At 41.0% G+C, this 15,967-nt stretch overlaps 1 protein-coding gene across 5 annotated transcripts in view; it reads left to right on the top strand.

The window, feature by feature from the left end:
- DMD (dystrophin) overlaps positions 1 to 15,967 on the top strand; it is a gene marked incomplete at both ends in the record, with an annotated part of 1,256,016 nt that overhangs the window by 1,207,156 nt on the left and 32,893 nt on the right. For all 5 annotated transcript variants that reach the window (XM_080362523.1, XM_080362521.1, XM_080362520.1 and 2 more), the window contains 5 exons: positions 2,038 to 2,204; positions 4,304 to 4,415; positions 10,184 to 10,320; positions 11,100 to 11,138; positions 15,741 to 15,806. In XM_080362523.1, coding sequence (XP_080218649.1) covers positions 2,038 to 2,204; positions 4,304 to 4,415; positions 10,184 to 10,320; positions 11,100 to 11,138; positions 15,741 to 15,806 — 521 coding nt within the window. The remainder of the gene's footprint in view (positions 1 to 2,037; positions 2,205 to 4,303; positions 4,416 to 10,183; positions 10,321 to 11,099; positions 11,139 to 15,740; positions 15,807 to 15,967) is intronic.

Here is a 15,967-nt window from a genome sequence, read left to right as displayed (position 1 = left end):
CTCTAGACTGTTTCCCAAATTAGCATCTCAAGAAGAAAGAACCGACCAAAAAAATCTTTTTGTTTCTAATTAACCAGAGTGTTGCAGCAGCATTTTAAATCAATTTTAATGCAATGCATTATTCAGGATATATTCTGGAGGGCTTTTTCCACATCTTTCCTGTAGCCAGGGCTTCTGTCTAGGAGGCTTTGCATTTGTCTCTGTATGCAAGTATTGATCAGTTAACTTGTTTGTCAAGATTATAAACAGTTTTAGCATAAAAATAAAATTAAAAAAAAAAAACTAATTGGTTTTTCTTACAGCTCTCTCTCATTCAGATCAGTTGTGGTATTTTTTTCTCCAAATCTGTTGCTAGCATTTTTAGTTGAATACATTTTTAGCTAGGTCATATTAAACTCAGATATTATGAGAAACTGGAAAAGTAACTGAGAGCAAGCATAAAAAATGCCAGCACTCAATCCCCTATTCATCTTGGTCCATGTACATGATACATTAATGCTTATTATTTATTTAAATGCTTCAAATAGGTTTGGAACCACAAAGGAAGACAGTCTGCGTTGTGAAGTTGGAAATATAAAAGACTGGCCCGCTGAGGGCTGTTTTTGAAAGCCTGGAGAAGGAAAGCAGATGATTTAAATATATTCAGCCCATAAATATGCTGTTTCTGTTGGGTAGCAGTGAAGGAAGTGTCTCAAGGAATTTGAATTAGCACAAAGTGGTGGTTTAGAGAAATGGAACGGGATGGTATCCCTCTTCATTGCTTGGGCTGTTTCCTATGCCAGCCTGTCCTCCCTCCCATCTTCCCCGCCAGATCCCTTCACTGTTTCCCCTCATCCATCACCTCGCTTTCCACACTGAAAACAGCTCCCAGGTTCTCAGATAACCAGTTTTCTACTGGCTTTGCACCATACGGCACGCCGGAGAGACATTCCCATAAATGTTGACTCAGGCACTTTGCCATTTTCCTTGAAGTCCCTTTTGATGCGTCTTTGCCTTTATTCTGCGCTGTTCTTTGCAGTGGCTGGTCTGCCCATACAGTGGGACCTCTGCCCAAGCAGGCAGATCGCTGTTGTCCCCCATTGCCTTGTGTTTCTTGTCGCTTTGCTGTTTCTTTTTCCATACCGTACATGGTGCTAGGTAGGAACAATATATCATTTCACAGAATCATTGAATGTCCTGAGTTGGAAGGGACCCGCAAGGATTTTTTGGTATGTGAATGGTGCGAGCTGCAATGAAATTACCATGAAAGAGACACCTGAAATAATCACACCAGTTATGATGTGATGGGAAGGCAGCAGAGGAATGGGGCTGCCTGGCAGCACTCATAGGCTCCTCTGCTGTTGGCAAAGAGGACAAAGTGGAAAGTAATGGAATATGAGGCTAAATCGATCATATTCTATGTGACAAAACTGTATTGTGTTTGCAGGCAATGACAGGAAATTTAGAGATGATATGGTGGGAAGAGGGATTTTGGGGCATTTAAGGCAGACAGAGAGGTTATGTGTTCAACAACAGACTTGAGAAGGGATTTGAATTATTTCCCTATGCATTAATTTTGAAGAAAGGTCAGTGTAATAATGAAGGATGTTAAGGCAAAAGGAATTCTGATCAAAAGACTTGCAGTTTTTAGGGCTTGGATAACAAACTGTTTGTAAAACAGGTGAGAAGCAGTGCTATGCAGGCTTGGATAAGACAGATGGAAAACACAAGATCAGGCATCAAAGGTGATCCTGTAAGTGGATGATTGTCTTCGTGACAGTAGCGCGGTAGTGCTGTCTATTGTTATAGGGAATAAGAGAAAGAGAGATTTGAAACGTTAATAATTGTGTTCAGTTCCTGGCTCAAAGGCAGATCCTGGAGGGTTGGTTTTTGTTTGTTTTTTTTTTTTAATGAATGACTGTACTAGGGGAAAAGCTGAATTATATTCAGGGAGAAGATAGAGAGTATGTAGGAAGCAAACAGCTTGTACTGTTAATGATCTTGTAGCAGACAGATCACTCGTGCTCAGCCCCTGTCTTTCTTCCCCCTGTGTTACAGGCCAACAACAAGCCGGAGATTGAGGCAGCCCTGTTCCTGGACTGGATGCGGCTGGAGCCCCAGTCCATGGTGTGGCTGCCCGTCCTGCACAGGGTGGCCGCCGCCGAGACCGCCAAACACCAGGCGAAGTGTAACATCTGCAAGGAGTGTCCGATTATTGGATTCAGGTACAAATTGATTGCCTGTCCATCTGTGCTACTGCTTAGTGAATCGAGGGCTCCACTTGTTCCCAGGCAAATCATGTGCTTGGTTTTATGCATGTTGTTCAGGGAAAAAAAATAATTGCGATGGAGAGTGACACCTAGGCTGGGTACAGTGATGCAAGAGTTGAAGGGAGCAAAAATCATCTGTCATTTAAGATGTGGACCTTCCTCTGTGTCCCAGTCCTTCTGTGCCTCAACCAAAGTACTGGTGGATCACACAACTAATGTGATTTGCTTTATATTCAGTCTGTCCTATATATGCAGTTACCTTTTTTGAATTGGATCCTAATGTCATACTTGCTGTCATGGTATAAAGCAAGGAAGTGCCTTGAAAATTCACAGGCATGCAAAGCTACGTGTGCATTTCTCAGAGAAAGAATGTAGTTGGTGGAACATTAACCTGGAGTGGGGGAAATGTTGCTGGTCTATTTCAACATCTGGATCGACAGCATGGTTACTATGGCAATGAATAAGTCACTGTGTTGTAAAATGGCTGTGTGTTGGTATGCCTGTTGAGAATCCACTTAGCAGCTAAGTAAATACTCACTTTCAATTATGCCTAGACTTGTTTTATCACTTTGCTTCACAATAGCTGCTTTGTATGGTTTCTGTCCTTTTTATGCACGGTCTTTTTTTACCATTGGCATTTCTCCTTCTACGGTATCGTGTTGTTTACAAAGAGCTTTCTGTAATTTTGTTTCTAAAATCCAGATAGACAACAGCAGCAAGCACTACCACATAGAAAAACCATCATTTTGCTCTAACCTGGGAGAGTATGCATGTTGCTTTTATGCCTGTAGTGGGGCAGTGCTTTCTCCTATGCAATTTCACAGGCAGTGGGAAATGGAAGAAATAATGAGAGTATTGCTTTGTTTTGAATCTGAGGTTTTCTTCAGTGAGGCCGTTCCTCTAATCACCTAAATTCTTCTCCTTCTGCTTTTATTCCCCTTGTATATCTAAACTGGGAAATGATAAATATTACTGAGGAAGAGCTAGGGATGGGATGTGAGTAGTTCAACACATCCACAAAGTCTTATTTTCCTGTTCCCAGATACAGTTTTTGAAACTACTGAATTACTTACATGTTTTTTAATAAACAGTCAAAGACAAGTAGGTAGAATTGAAAAATGCAGCACTTGGAAAATCAAAGGATGGCAAGTGAATGGATCGTCTGTAGTGAGCATTGAGAACTCGGGAAGTGGACACTGGAGCTCTCTGTTTGCATCTAATTTTACTTGTCTGATCTCATCTGGGTCTTAAATTTATATAACAAATCTATTATCATGGTAGTCGAATCTGTCACAAATTTTTTCTCTATCTTTGCAAGTCATTGAAACCCTGTGTACACACTTGACAAAAAGATACTGTATTGGGAGGCTTTTAGAAAGCTAATACTGTGTGCCTCGTTATGTGTAAAACAATGTTCTTTTGAGGTCATTGTGACTGAACTGCTTCGCGTATTTGGAACAAGACAACCCTTATGCCTCCGGCTCTTTCAAGCACTTCAGCATAGCAGATACAACAGTTAGCTGCCTCACAGAGCTGATGAGATTAAATAAGGGCCCGAAAGCGCATCAGGAGTTTTGCATGGATGGAATGCCATACAGGAAAATAGTTTTGATAGAGGTGCTGGGGAGGACACAAACAAATTCCTGCCTTGTGTGCAGCACTTATGAGTTTGATGGACTGACTTGTTGAGGAGGGCGTTACTTATTTGAATTTTACTTCCTCGGGACATTCTGTGTTAGGAATCGTGATGATGAGGAAAAGAACTGAAGTTAGTATCATTGAAACAAAAAGTGTGGTGGTGTCTTTGTGTGTTAAGAGAGAGTGATTGTGTAGAAATCTTTGCTGTTGTCCAGTGTTAAAATAGTCCTTGAAGATTCAGATCTTTGATATACAAACGTCTGAGGCAGCAATAGCTGTCCCTTGGTGGCAGATGAGCATTGCCCAGCATTGCACACCGGGAAAGAGAACTTACTAATGTAGAAAACTTGACAAGCTGATATGAAGCATTCACATACGAAGTTCTGAAGCTGTGAGTTCTTTTCGTCGTCTTTTAGGTACCGAAGTTTAAAGCACTTTAACTATGACATCTGCCAAAGTTGCTTCTTCTCTGGCCGTGTTGCAAAAGGTCATAAAATGCACTATCCCATGGTGGAATACTGCACACCAGTAAGTAGCTGTTTTACTGACCCTTTCTGTCCCTTCTTATGTAGAAAGGAAAAACTTCATTTCCTATGTGCAAGGTAATGGAGCATTTGGGTGGCTTTTCTTTCCCTTCCTATAATTGGATCACCTTTTATATACTATACATGCCAGCAATTTCTGATGCTTAGTAAAAGATACTCCAATGGTCTGAAGTAAATTGAAGTTCATTGTTTGTACAATGTTGTGTTGTAATATATTACTGCATGCTAATGACCTGTTCTGCGTTCAGTGCCATAGTTCACTTTATGGATCCTGCAGGAAGCCTGTGGTTTGTGCCAATACTCATTCGTATCTTAGGGTACAATGCTTCTCCATATCAGTGAGATTTTTCTTCCTTTCCTCAGCAAGTTGCCGCTTCACTTGTCTTCCCCGCAACACTACAATTGCATTTTTAATTTCGTTACTATTTAGTGGTACCATTGTATTGTATGATCACTTGATGACATAAAATACCAGGGAAGTTCTCAAGAGTAGCAAGTGACATTTCATTTCTGAAGACTTGAAGCTGGGGTGCTCAGTGCAGCACAGTGCAGATGCCCTGCACTGATGGTGTTGTGAGGGTCTCCACCCTTGTTTCACAGCTCTCAAAAGGATCACTTCTGCGTAAACATTTCTTTCATACCAGACAGCTGGCAAAGGAAATTCCGTATTACTCTCTGTGTGCTCTTTTTTCTTTTTTGACCATTCATGACCAGAGAAGAGGGGCATAAATTAGAGGAGCTCTCAGTCACCCCTCCATGATGCAGCACAACTGAGCTTTCAGCTGCCCTTGCACTTGGTTTGTGATAGTCTTGAAGCAGTACACTCTCTGGTTGTCATGTGATGAGGTGATCCCTACCTCGCTTCCTGGAAAATAACACCTATGCCAAAAATAAGCCCTAGCATGATTTTTCAGGATGCTCAAAATATAAGCCCTACTCCAAAAATAAGCCCTAGTCATAGTTCATTAAAAAGTAAATCTAAATAGTGTCCGGGCAGGTATGTGTGTAAAAGAAGTAGTAAGTTTTGGAGCAAGAATTGATGTAAGACCCTGCCTTATTTTTGAGGAAACAGGGTAGTCTTCCACTTTCATCTGCAGGTCAAATCCAGATGGTGAAAATAAACCATCAAAATTACACATGGGCTAGCCTTGTGAAGTTATATGAACAGTCTTTACATCTTCATCCAAACAGAAAGGCATGGCTGAAATGAAGTAAAAACTCTCAGGTTTTCTTAGGGACTTAGGAAAGAGGGAGAAAAATTTATTCCCCTAAAATATTATAGTAAAGAAAATCCGGTATTTTTGTTAGTTTTAATCTATGGATATTTATTTACAGTATCTCTCAATTTTTACTGTATCACTTAAATGGCAGTATTTAATCTGAATCTCAGCAAGGGCAATTAATGTGCGTTTGCAAGCTTTTTCTGGGTATTCACTGGCTGCTACTTTTCAGTGTCCGTCCCCCAGGGGTTGAGATCGCTGGAAAGGGTGATTTGCCTGAACTGCTGTGCAGGTCAGGGAAAGTGCTGGGGCTGCCTGGGCGAGTCTGAACAGATTCCTCCATCCCAGGCATTCCTAGAGCGGACTCTCATGGTCCCAGTCACAAGCACAGCAAGCAAATGACCGGCCGCGTTGGAGCATTCCGTCCAGCTGCAGCTGAATACCTCCTCGCTGAACTGGCTGTGGTTTTGGTTTGCAGTTTGCCACTCTTATTCCTACTAATAAGTGACATGGGAGATTTATGAATGACGCATGGAGTGCACATGCCAACATCTTGCTACTGTTTTCTGAACCCGTTCATAAGATGTGTTTCGAGGAGAGAGGCGAAAAGGGATTGTGAGACACCCCCACAACCTGCAGCAGCTCAGTGCCACACGGGGTCCAGCAGGCTTCTGGTCTCCCTAAAAATACAGGTTACTAATAGGCAAACACTGTGGTGAACAGAAAACCTGCAACTGCATCCAGATTGCTGGATTCAGAATAAAGAACCATTCACAGCCAGTACATTTTTTTGTGAATCCTGAACTCCAGCAGCCCGTGCTAATGTGCTGTGCCTGACTGCACCAGCAGCCAGTTGAATTAGAAAAGGATTAACTGAGGGGGGAAAAAAAAGTGAATGTGACGCACAGCAAGCCCTGATCTTTTTTGTATTGCTGCTATTGAAAAAATAAACCCAAGTTCTATGTGACTCAACAAGACATCCACTGAAGCTATCATGTCTAGTATGTAATTGTTTTCTAAATGAACAAAAAGGGGTTTGCAGGTGGGAGAGCATTTTTTCCTCTTGCTCCAGACAAATCTCTCACCTTAAAATGTGTTTTGGCAGACAGAAGACATTTGATGCCTTCTTTGATGTATCTTCGCAAAAGCTAGATGTGCACAATGAAGTCTTATGTATTTTTATTCCCCTTTCCTCTTACGTCCAGGAAATTTTGGAGCGCTGCAGTCTTCAATTCTGCTTAGGGGAGATTGGAGAACCTACATGAAATATCTGAGGGATTTGATAACTTCGCCTCTCCTGCAAAAGGCTGAGGCAGAAAAAGAGCAAAGCAGGTCCCTAATTTTCCTTTAGACAGAAAAATTGCCACAATTATTCTTGAAAGAAACACAGCTCATTCTATTGTTCAAAGAGAGGTGACTTTTAAAGAGGCTTCAAACAAAGCATAGAAGGCAACTTTTAGACTGGGATTTAAATGTAGGCTCATTTTTCTGTTTGGGTTTAACGAACAGTTACAGACCAGGGTGAAAAACACCTTGTTAGAAGGAAGCATGTTAAACCGAGATACCTGTCTACGGCCAGTGTTTACAGTCAGGGCTGAGCTCTGGGGTGGGGATTTGGCAAGGCTCTTTCTTAAACCAAACGGGGAAAAGTCAGATGGTGATAAAAGTTCTTATGTGAATATGAAGAACTATTTCTTATTAAATAGCCTTCATTTCAGTATAGTTTTAGAACATGCTCGACCCAGCTGCCTGTGTATTGTTTTGATTTAAGAGAACTAGCGTGCTGAAACTCCACTGTTTCTTCTTCGAAAACTAGTTCTGTTGAGAATTTTGGTTTGGATTTACTCTAAAAATCATGTGTAAAAAGCATCTGTGGAGTAAATCAGGAAGTTTGGCTGCAGATAGCCTCAGTTTATCATCTTGTCCACATAATAATCAGATTTTCTTTGCCTTTCTTGTGCTCCTTGAACATTTTTTAAATGGCGGTTGGATCACATGAGAGGTAGCTGGTACGTCTAGTTGCCACTAGAAGATATATTTTCTTAGGATTCTTGTGCTACCAGCTAGATCGGGGTGTTTCTGTGCAAACACACCTTTTTAGTGTTTGGTTTTTGTGCAGAAGGTTCAGAAGAACAAAGTGGAGTAACAGTCCCAGGAATGTTGAAGCAAAGAATGTTTTATTGTTAATCGTACCTGAAAACACTTAATCCAAATTACAGTCAAATGCAGTGGAAAGTGTTCATATTGAAACCAGACAAGGCAGGAATAAATGGCTGTAAATTACACAAGCGAACAAAGTGGACAGAAAGCTGTGCTTAATCCATTTATATGGAGACTAAATAGTAAGAGTTTTTCTCTCTTCCCAGCTGATGTGCTCTGCGTGCTCTCCTGATGCCAACCTGGCTGGGAGCTTTCCTAGCAGGCACTGCAGATGGCAGAGGGAATTCCCTCCTGCTGGGACATGTGAGATCACCTCAGTAAATCCACTTTCCTGAGTCCTCTGGGTGGTCTGGGCATACTTAATACCTCCTTTCCCCAAAATATCTTTACTTCCGAGGAAGTGATACTTAATATTGTTGAAAATTATCTCAGTTTCTGAAAAATACGGATGCTGCTGTACTGGCGTGTACGTTCTGCTGTGTCACTTCTCTGCCAGTCATTGCTCACACAGAATTTTCCTACCAGTCAGACTGACCAGAAAGAAAGCTGAATTCTCTCCAGCTTTACATGAAGCTTGTAGTTGTCATAAGTACAGGGATCTTTGTCCTCTCTGTTAAAGTGTTTCAGCCTTTGTGCAGATCATTTCTCAGGTGCATCCTTAATTTTTCTACCCAGGCAATCGTTAAAAATACATACGTCTGTGTTTCAGCAGCTCTGTAAAGGCTGCCTTGACTGATGGGTCCCAGCACCTCCTTCCTCTCTAAATAGAAGGCATAGAACTCATTAAAAAATGTCAGAAAGATTAACTTTTCCCTCATTTCTTTCCTTCAGATTAGATATGCTGGAGAAGCAATATCATTATGTGGGTCAGGAAGAACTTAATTTACTGTAGCAGAGCAATATTTCAGGGTCGAGTGTCTCTGCAAGGTGCAGAGAAGGGAGTGCAGCCTGACTAAGGTAACCACAGTCTTCCATTAAAATTCTTCGGAAAATCTCCCAACTGTTAATCAGGCTCACAAGAAGCCTTGCATCTTCCCTGCAGACATCCTTTGAACTCTTCCTGGCTCCTCCTGGTCTTCAGGAAACTAATTCCACTTTGTGCTCCTCTGCTGGTCTCTACAGCAGCGAGGAAAGCTGACTGCAAGCAAGGGAATAGAAAACTTTGTGCAAATTGTACTCTCCTCATGGTATTGATCTTAAATTCCTGCTAGCTTCAGATTAAACAGGCGCAGGAAGAAATAACTGATCTAAGAGCTTTCAGCTGCTCCCACCTGCTTTTTTTGCCTGTCTTTGATTGAAATATTAATGGCAGAGGAGGCTGAGAAGGGAAACTGGAAAGAAAATGTACCGAGAGTAAGGGTCTAACTTTCACAGACTAGGAAGTCCGTGAGATACAGATGACGAGTATACGATAAGACTCAGGATCCATCCAGTGAAGCGGCTAACTGCACACAAGGTTGTATATCCTCCATGTTGTCATTTAACCTGGCAGGCAGCTAAACACCATGCAGCCATTCACCCCCCTGCACACCTCACCAGTGGGATGAGGGAAAGAACCAGAAAAAGAAGGTCAACCTCGTGGATTAGGATAAAGACAATTCAAGAGGATAGAAAATAATCATAATTATAATAATGGTGATTATAATAATATATAAAACAAGCAATGCACAATGCAATTGCTCACCACTCATGAACCGATACCCAGCCAGTTCCTGAGCAGCAGTTATCCAGCTATCTTTTCCCCAGTTTACATATTGAGCATGATGTCATACGTTATGGAATATCCCTTTGGCCAGTTTGGGTCAGCTGTCTTGGCTGTGCCTCCTCCCAGCTTCTTGTGCATCTCCAGCCTCCTCGCTGAAAAGTCCTTGACTTGGTGTAAACATTGCTTGGCAGCAACCAGAACATCTGTGTATTACCAACATTCTTTTCATGAGAAATCCAAAACACAGCACTACACCAGCTACTAGGAAGAAAATTAACTCTGTCCCAGCCAAAACCAGGACACTTGTTACAGCCATTTTAGTGCTGAGCAAAAAGCAGGCAGAGAGTACCCCAGGCCAGATAAATGACAAATTCTGGTCTAATTATTGCTTGTCCTCTTTCAATCACCTGAGATGAGACATGAACCTGCCAGGGTTTTTTGGAGCTTCCCTTTTTCCTCCTTCCTCCCCACTAGCAGTGTCACTGTACAATTCATTGTAAGGTGACGGTGATAAATAAAGAAAATCTGCGGTTCTGGAGGTCAAGCCGTTGACAGCTCTGCGTGGTGTGGCCACAGCTCTTCCAAGTGACCCAGCAAAGGAAGAGGCAATTGAAAAACTGTCATAATGTTGTGAAATATGATTTCATTGTGATTTGTGGCTTTCAGACAACTTCAGGAGAAGACGTCCGTGACTTTGCCAAGGTACTAAAAAACAAATTTCGAACAAAAAGATATTTTGCAAAGCACCCACGAATGGGCTACCTGCCAGTGCAAACTGTCTTGGAGGGAGACAACATGGAAACGTGAGTAGCTCTAGAGTGTCTTAAGTAGCAATTCATTTGGTATGCTCTTTGAGCTTCCCAGCTGGTGCCAACTCCCTTCACTTCCTAAATGCATAAAGCCTCTTCATTTCTTTCATTTCTGTTAACCTCGGCTGGCAGGAAAACACAAGCTGGGGTTCCAGTTGCCATTGCCTTTATCTGTTTTTACCTGTCCTTAAACAGGAACTTCAACTTCAGTTAATAAAAGAAAAATACTTACCATCTTACTGACAGCCTTATAAACTTCTAAGTTTGATATGGCAATTTGGAGACTAATGATGTCTTCATTAAAATTTATTTTCTTCCAAAGAGATATCTTTCTGTGGTTTTATTTTTTTAATTAAGCTATTATGTTTGCAAGCTTCCCAACTGATTTCTTCTTTTCTTACCCTATAAATTTAGTCTTATTAAATCGCTTTGATGTCTTTATGGCAAAAAAACCCAATAATGGTGTACATTGAGAAATCAGTGAGTTAACCCAGTTCCCTTTGGTTTTTTTGTACAAGTTTAATGAGTTGTTTAATGGCAATTGCACGCAGCTTGTTCTCGCTCTATCACTTTCTCTTTTCTAATTTTAGATTTCAGTTTTTTCCTCACTTTTTCGTTGGTTGCTCTTCAGAGTCATTCACGTTGGTCTGTTGGATTTCTGTTTTTCAGTTGTTGTGATTTTTTTTTTCTTTTTTTTTAAACCTTTCTGTAATTATTTTGCTGCTGAGTTTTCTTCTGCCTCTCTCTTCACCTCCTCATTTTTTGTCTTGCAGTCCTGTTACTCTGATCAACTTCTGGCCAGTAGATTCTGCGTGAGTACTTTTGCTGAAGTGTGCTGCTGCTGCCGCTACTGCTGCTCCTGCGTTCCCTCACTTTTTGTTTGTTTCTTTGTTTAGTTTTACATAATTTCATTTCCTTCCTTCTTTATGATTATTTGCTTTGGTGCACTTTCTGAAGGAATGTTTTGATCCCAAGCGAGTAGAATGGGATAAACGCAGGAATTCCCAGCAATCGTGGATCGCGTACTGTATACTCTTTCTGGAGTATGTATTTTCATTGAATTAACAGGGATTTTGGTGCTGTCCTACTAATGCTTATGAGAGTTTGTCATTTAAAAGCCTGTGTTTCTTAATAAGTGGTGATCCCTCTGAATGTATGCTAAATGCTTTTTTGAAAGATAGAAGTTGAACCTGATGGACTGAATTCAGTTTCAGGAATAATATTGTTTTGTATATAAAGCTATAAGTTGGTTTTATGTGCAACCGTGCACACTTGCACACTCATGTGCCCCAGTTAACCCAAAGCTCACTGGATATTTTATTACATTTTCTTAGATACAGTAAGGTTTGTGGAGGCAGGTTGAAATGGGGAAATGTTTACTGTATTTTTTCAGAAGTTAAAAAAGCAGGATTTTTCAGCTATGAAATGGATTTTCATTCCTGCACCATTCCTACACGTGCATTGTCTTACTGTTGAAGTAATACCCTCAGCATAAACTTACCATTATGGCATTTGCTACTACTAGTGTTACATGGATTATTTTAGAATAATGTTAAATAAGGATTATTTTTAATTCACATATTGATAACAAATGAGAAACTAATATATAGCATTCTATATATTTCTACATGGTGAAATGTATATGGCTTGCACCTTTATTGAATTTTTGGTAGAATAAACAATAGTGAAATGTATACATTGCAATATTGATTTATAATTTTCATTTGGAGCACAAAACACTGGGAAGTCAAGTGAAGTGCTCTGCCCCAGGACATGTAAGCAACCAAGAAACACATCCAGTACTGCAAACCTCATATGATTGAGGATTCACCCACAGAGAACACAAAAAACTGGAGCCAGACTGAAATAGAGGGACTCTGAACTTCAGGATGCACTTCTGTTCATAAATGCATCACCTGAGGACGATTGCAGCATACTATAGTATATACGCAACTGAGGATCTAGATTTCTTACCCTGTAGAACAATTGCAAAGTTAAAAATAACATTTAAAGAAAACTTGGATAATATTGAATGCCATTGCTGTGTCTGACATAACATGAAATTACGCTGCCATAACATGCTTGATTCTAATTACTTGCAATAGTAACATCATGATGAGCCTACACCAATAGCTTCGCACTGAAGGTTTGGTGTCAGGGAATTTAACTCGCATGTAATACTTAAAAAAATTCAAGAAATACTGAGAGACAGGATTTGTATGGAGAGGTTGCGGCTTCTGTCAGACCAACTCAGGTATCTTCCTGAGCACAATCCTTTTGTCTGGTCAGACAAGAAAGCAGAAAATTAAGAAATGGATAATGGCTGGAAAGAATTTCTCTTCATTTTGTTCTGCGAACTTTGTTCCTTTGCTTCATGCTAGACCACCAGGCTTACAACACAAGTTACTGAGCTACCCAGGTTTAAAGCTGCTTCTTAGCTACAGGACTGATTCCAGCTTCAGCAGTCAAACCTCTTATTCTGGTTATTATAAAACTTCCCTGTTTTCTAAGATTGTGCCTTTATTTGGTGCTTTCATGCCAGTTTTCTGGTAATCTTCAAAGTACTCCAGAGGAGCATAACTTGGCAGCATTCAGCAATGCTAGTGCTACCCTGACATCCACATGTGATGCATGTGGAACTGTTAAATACATGTATTTATCTTTTTTACTAGAAGTTAATGATTCTGACTGCTTATTATCTAGTATTTTGCACAGGTGTTCTGCTTGCCAGGCATTAAAGGGACACCTCACAGTTTTTGTGAGAATTTCTGTCTTTTTACTTGGGCTGTCAGTGGCACAAATACAATTTACTTGATTCTACACTTTCAAGAAGCATCAACTGAAATGCTGAACAGCGAGAAAAGTGCCCTTGTCCTGCCAGCCAGGTCTTTGTGGGTGCAGGGAGTTGCTGGAGGTGGTATTTGCCACTCAGTCACCACTCGACTGGAATTCTCCAGGCTGTTCCTGGAGACCCCAGCCTGTGCAATGCAGCTGTGGAGCCCTTGTAAAAGGGATGGTTATCTTGGATAAATATTGGCTGTGTCTCTCAGCCTTGTCGCTGACTTCTCCAACTGATTAGGTGGGCTGAATGTGTGTGCTCAGAAAGGAAGGACAGGGAGCTCTGGCAGAGGTGGTCATCTACGAGTATGTCTGCACAACAGCTTGCAATGCAGCACAGTCGTTCTCAGGCTTGCTCAGATGCTGGCAGAAGTGTACCTCTGAGCAGCTAAATTCAACATAAGGGCTGCAGTGCTCCTCAACAGGTTTGCTTTCTTAAGCAAACTTTAAAAAGCTGTTTGAGGTGGATCTCCATTGCAGTATGTTCTGAAGTGGAGACAAACCTGGAAATGCAGCCTTATCCCCTGCCTTCAGTTGATGAAGAAACAGAATCAGCTTCAACAAGTTACACAACACTGTGTTGTCTTTAAAATATATATATAGATATGTAGATACGTAGATATATAGATATATATATTACACACCTTGTTCACTTCTGAAGTTGAGGCTTAGTTTCAAGGCAGCAAGTATGTGATCAAGCAGTCAGGGCCCATCTTTTGCCTTGCACTTCTGCCAAAAGAGACAGCCCTTTATTGCCCAGTTGGTCCCAACCAAGTGCTGTTCCTTTCCTTTGGACTGATACATATCCATGTGCAATGCCAGGGTAAGAGGGACTAGGAAAATGATCCAGCTAGAAATTAAAGCTACTTCTAGCACAAATTTCCTAGTCTACAAGTATTATCAGCAATACTTGTGTGTGCATTGAGAAACCAAGACCTCTTTCTTCATTGATAGTACTTCCTTAGAGCAGGTTAACATCTACTGTATGTCAAGCAAATAAAAAAAATCAGAATAACATCAATTTATCCGAAAAGCATTGTTACCATTCTCTATAACCCACTGCTCTAGATAAATTGCATCCTTTTCCCCTCCCGTCTCTTCAGTGTAGATGTTCTTACATAAAAGTTGCATATCAAGTTGCAGAGAAGCAGCTGCCCATCCACACAAATCTCTGCTCTACTTAGAAAGTCTGTGAACTGAGTGTGCTGTGGTAATGTTTGAACATGTGATGGGTAAAAGTACAGGTGAAGGTCAAAGCTCATTTCAGAACAAATGCAATTTGTGATACTTGGCATGTAAGGTCTTAAAGAGGAAAAACTCTGCTGTTCTGCAAGAAGAGACATTAAAGATTGTTAATTTCATCTGTTCAGCATACAGCTCTGAATTTGGAAGGATCCTAATTTTTTAGAGCCATTTGCAGACTGATTAGAAGACTGGAAGATGACCAGTCTAGTAGATTTACTGTAGGATTATGAAACTCCTAACACAGGAGCATTACAAACCACAAGATTATTATGGTTTTGGTTTATTAGTAGTAAATACAAAACTTATATGCTCTTGCAATGTGGTGCAACACCTGCTGGGCAGACCCAGCCTGAACCATAGTATCCAACAATGTAAAACTCCATCCTCAGTCAGGAGTTCCAGAAGGAGAGTTGGCAGAGGAGATGGAATAAAGAGAAGGTGAAATTAGCTAAAATACAAGATTGCCGTACAATTTGAGAAGCTGCATAATTTTTTGTTATTCCAGCAACCTCCTGATACATGTAGATTGGCAAAATTCCACATGGCAGCAAAGGGTGCTCACTGAACTGCATAGGCAATATAATTCAATGGTGACATTTTCCAGAGTTGAGGCTGTAAGAAACAATATTCTAATTCATTAGAAAAGTCCTATGAATTGTTTTGATCAATTAAAAAAAGTGAAGAGGACCTATACCGTCTGATTTGTTGTGCAGAAAAACCAAAATAGTTGACAGTGTCTTCCTGTATAACACACTGATCTGCAGTTCGCTTTACAACCCTGGAAAGATGCTAGGCAAAGTCATCAGGTTTTGCAGTGTGTTATTAAAGGCTCATTTGAGACATTTTATGTTTCTTGTATTTATTTCTAGTTGCTCGTGGAGTAGTCCTTCAGGGCTCTTTTAAGTGGGATGTGCTGGAAGCAGGCACTGGAGCAGGGCGGGAGGCAGAGGAGAGGTTCCCAGCAGGGCCTTCACAGCCGGCACAGGGCTGCCTGTGAAACAGAATTTCCGCCGAAAGAGGCAGGTGTGAAGGGAAAATGGGGGCGGAAGCTCTTCTATAAATCCTTTGGAAAAGGGTTCTTCGGGGACTGGTGTGAAGAAGAGTCATTGCAACAGCCGGATTCCAGAATGGTCAAAATCCCCGATGTGGTACCACAAAGCATTGCACCGATGGCTTGAGGAGGCACACACAGCGCCTGGAGTTATAATTGCTGTTTATCAAACGTAGTGTAAGCATAGGGCATAGAGATGTGAGGATGTAGGCATAGCTAAGTGTCTTTTTGCTTTTGAAAGGGTATTGTTTGTGATTAATCAGTGTTTTCTGCCTTATAGGCCTGCCTCGTCCCCTCAGCTTTCACATGATGATACTCATTCACGCATTGAACATTATGCTAGCAGGTATGAGTCCAGCTGGACGTTAGGCAGATCTTTCTCTAAACAATCATTTAAAACAAAAAAAAAATCCAAAGACTAGCTGCTACTGAGTGCTTCTTAAAGAAACATAGAGCATCATCGTCTGTGGTTGCTGTTAACCAGCCTGTCAACTAACTTGCATGCCG

The sequence above is a fragment of the Nesoenas mayeri genome (genome assembly GCF_963082525.1).
Source record: "Nesoenas mayeri genome assembly, chromosome: 1".
Lineage (NCBI taxonomy): Eukaryota > Metazoa > Chordata > Aves > Columbiformes > Columbidae > Nesoenas > Nesoenas mayeri.
Note: the sequence above shows the minus strand (reverse complement) of the source record. Positions and strands in the feature narration are given on the sequence as shown.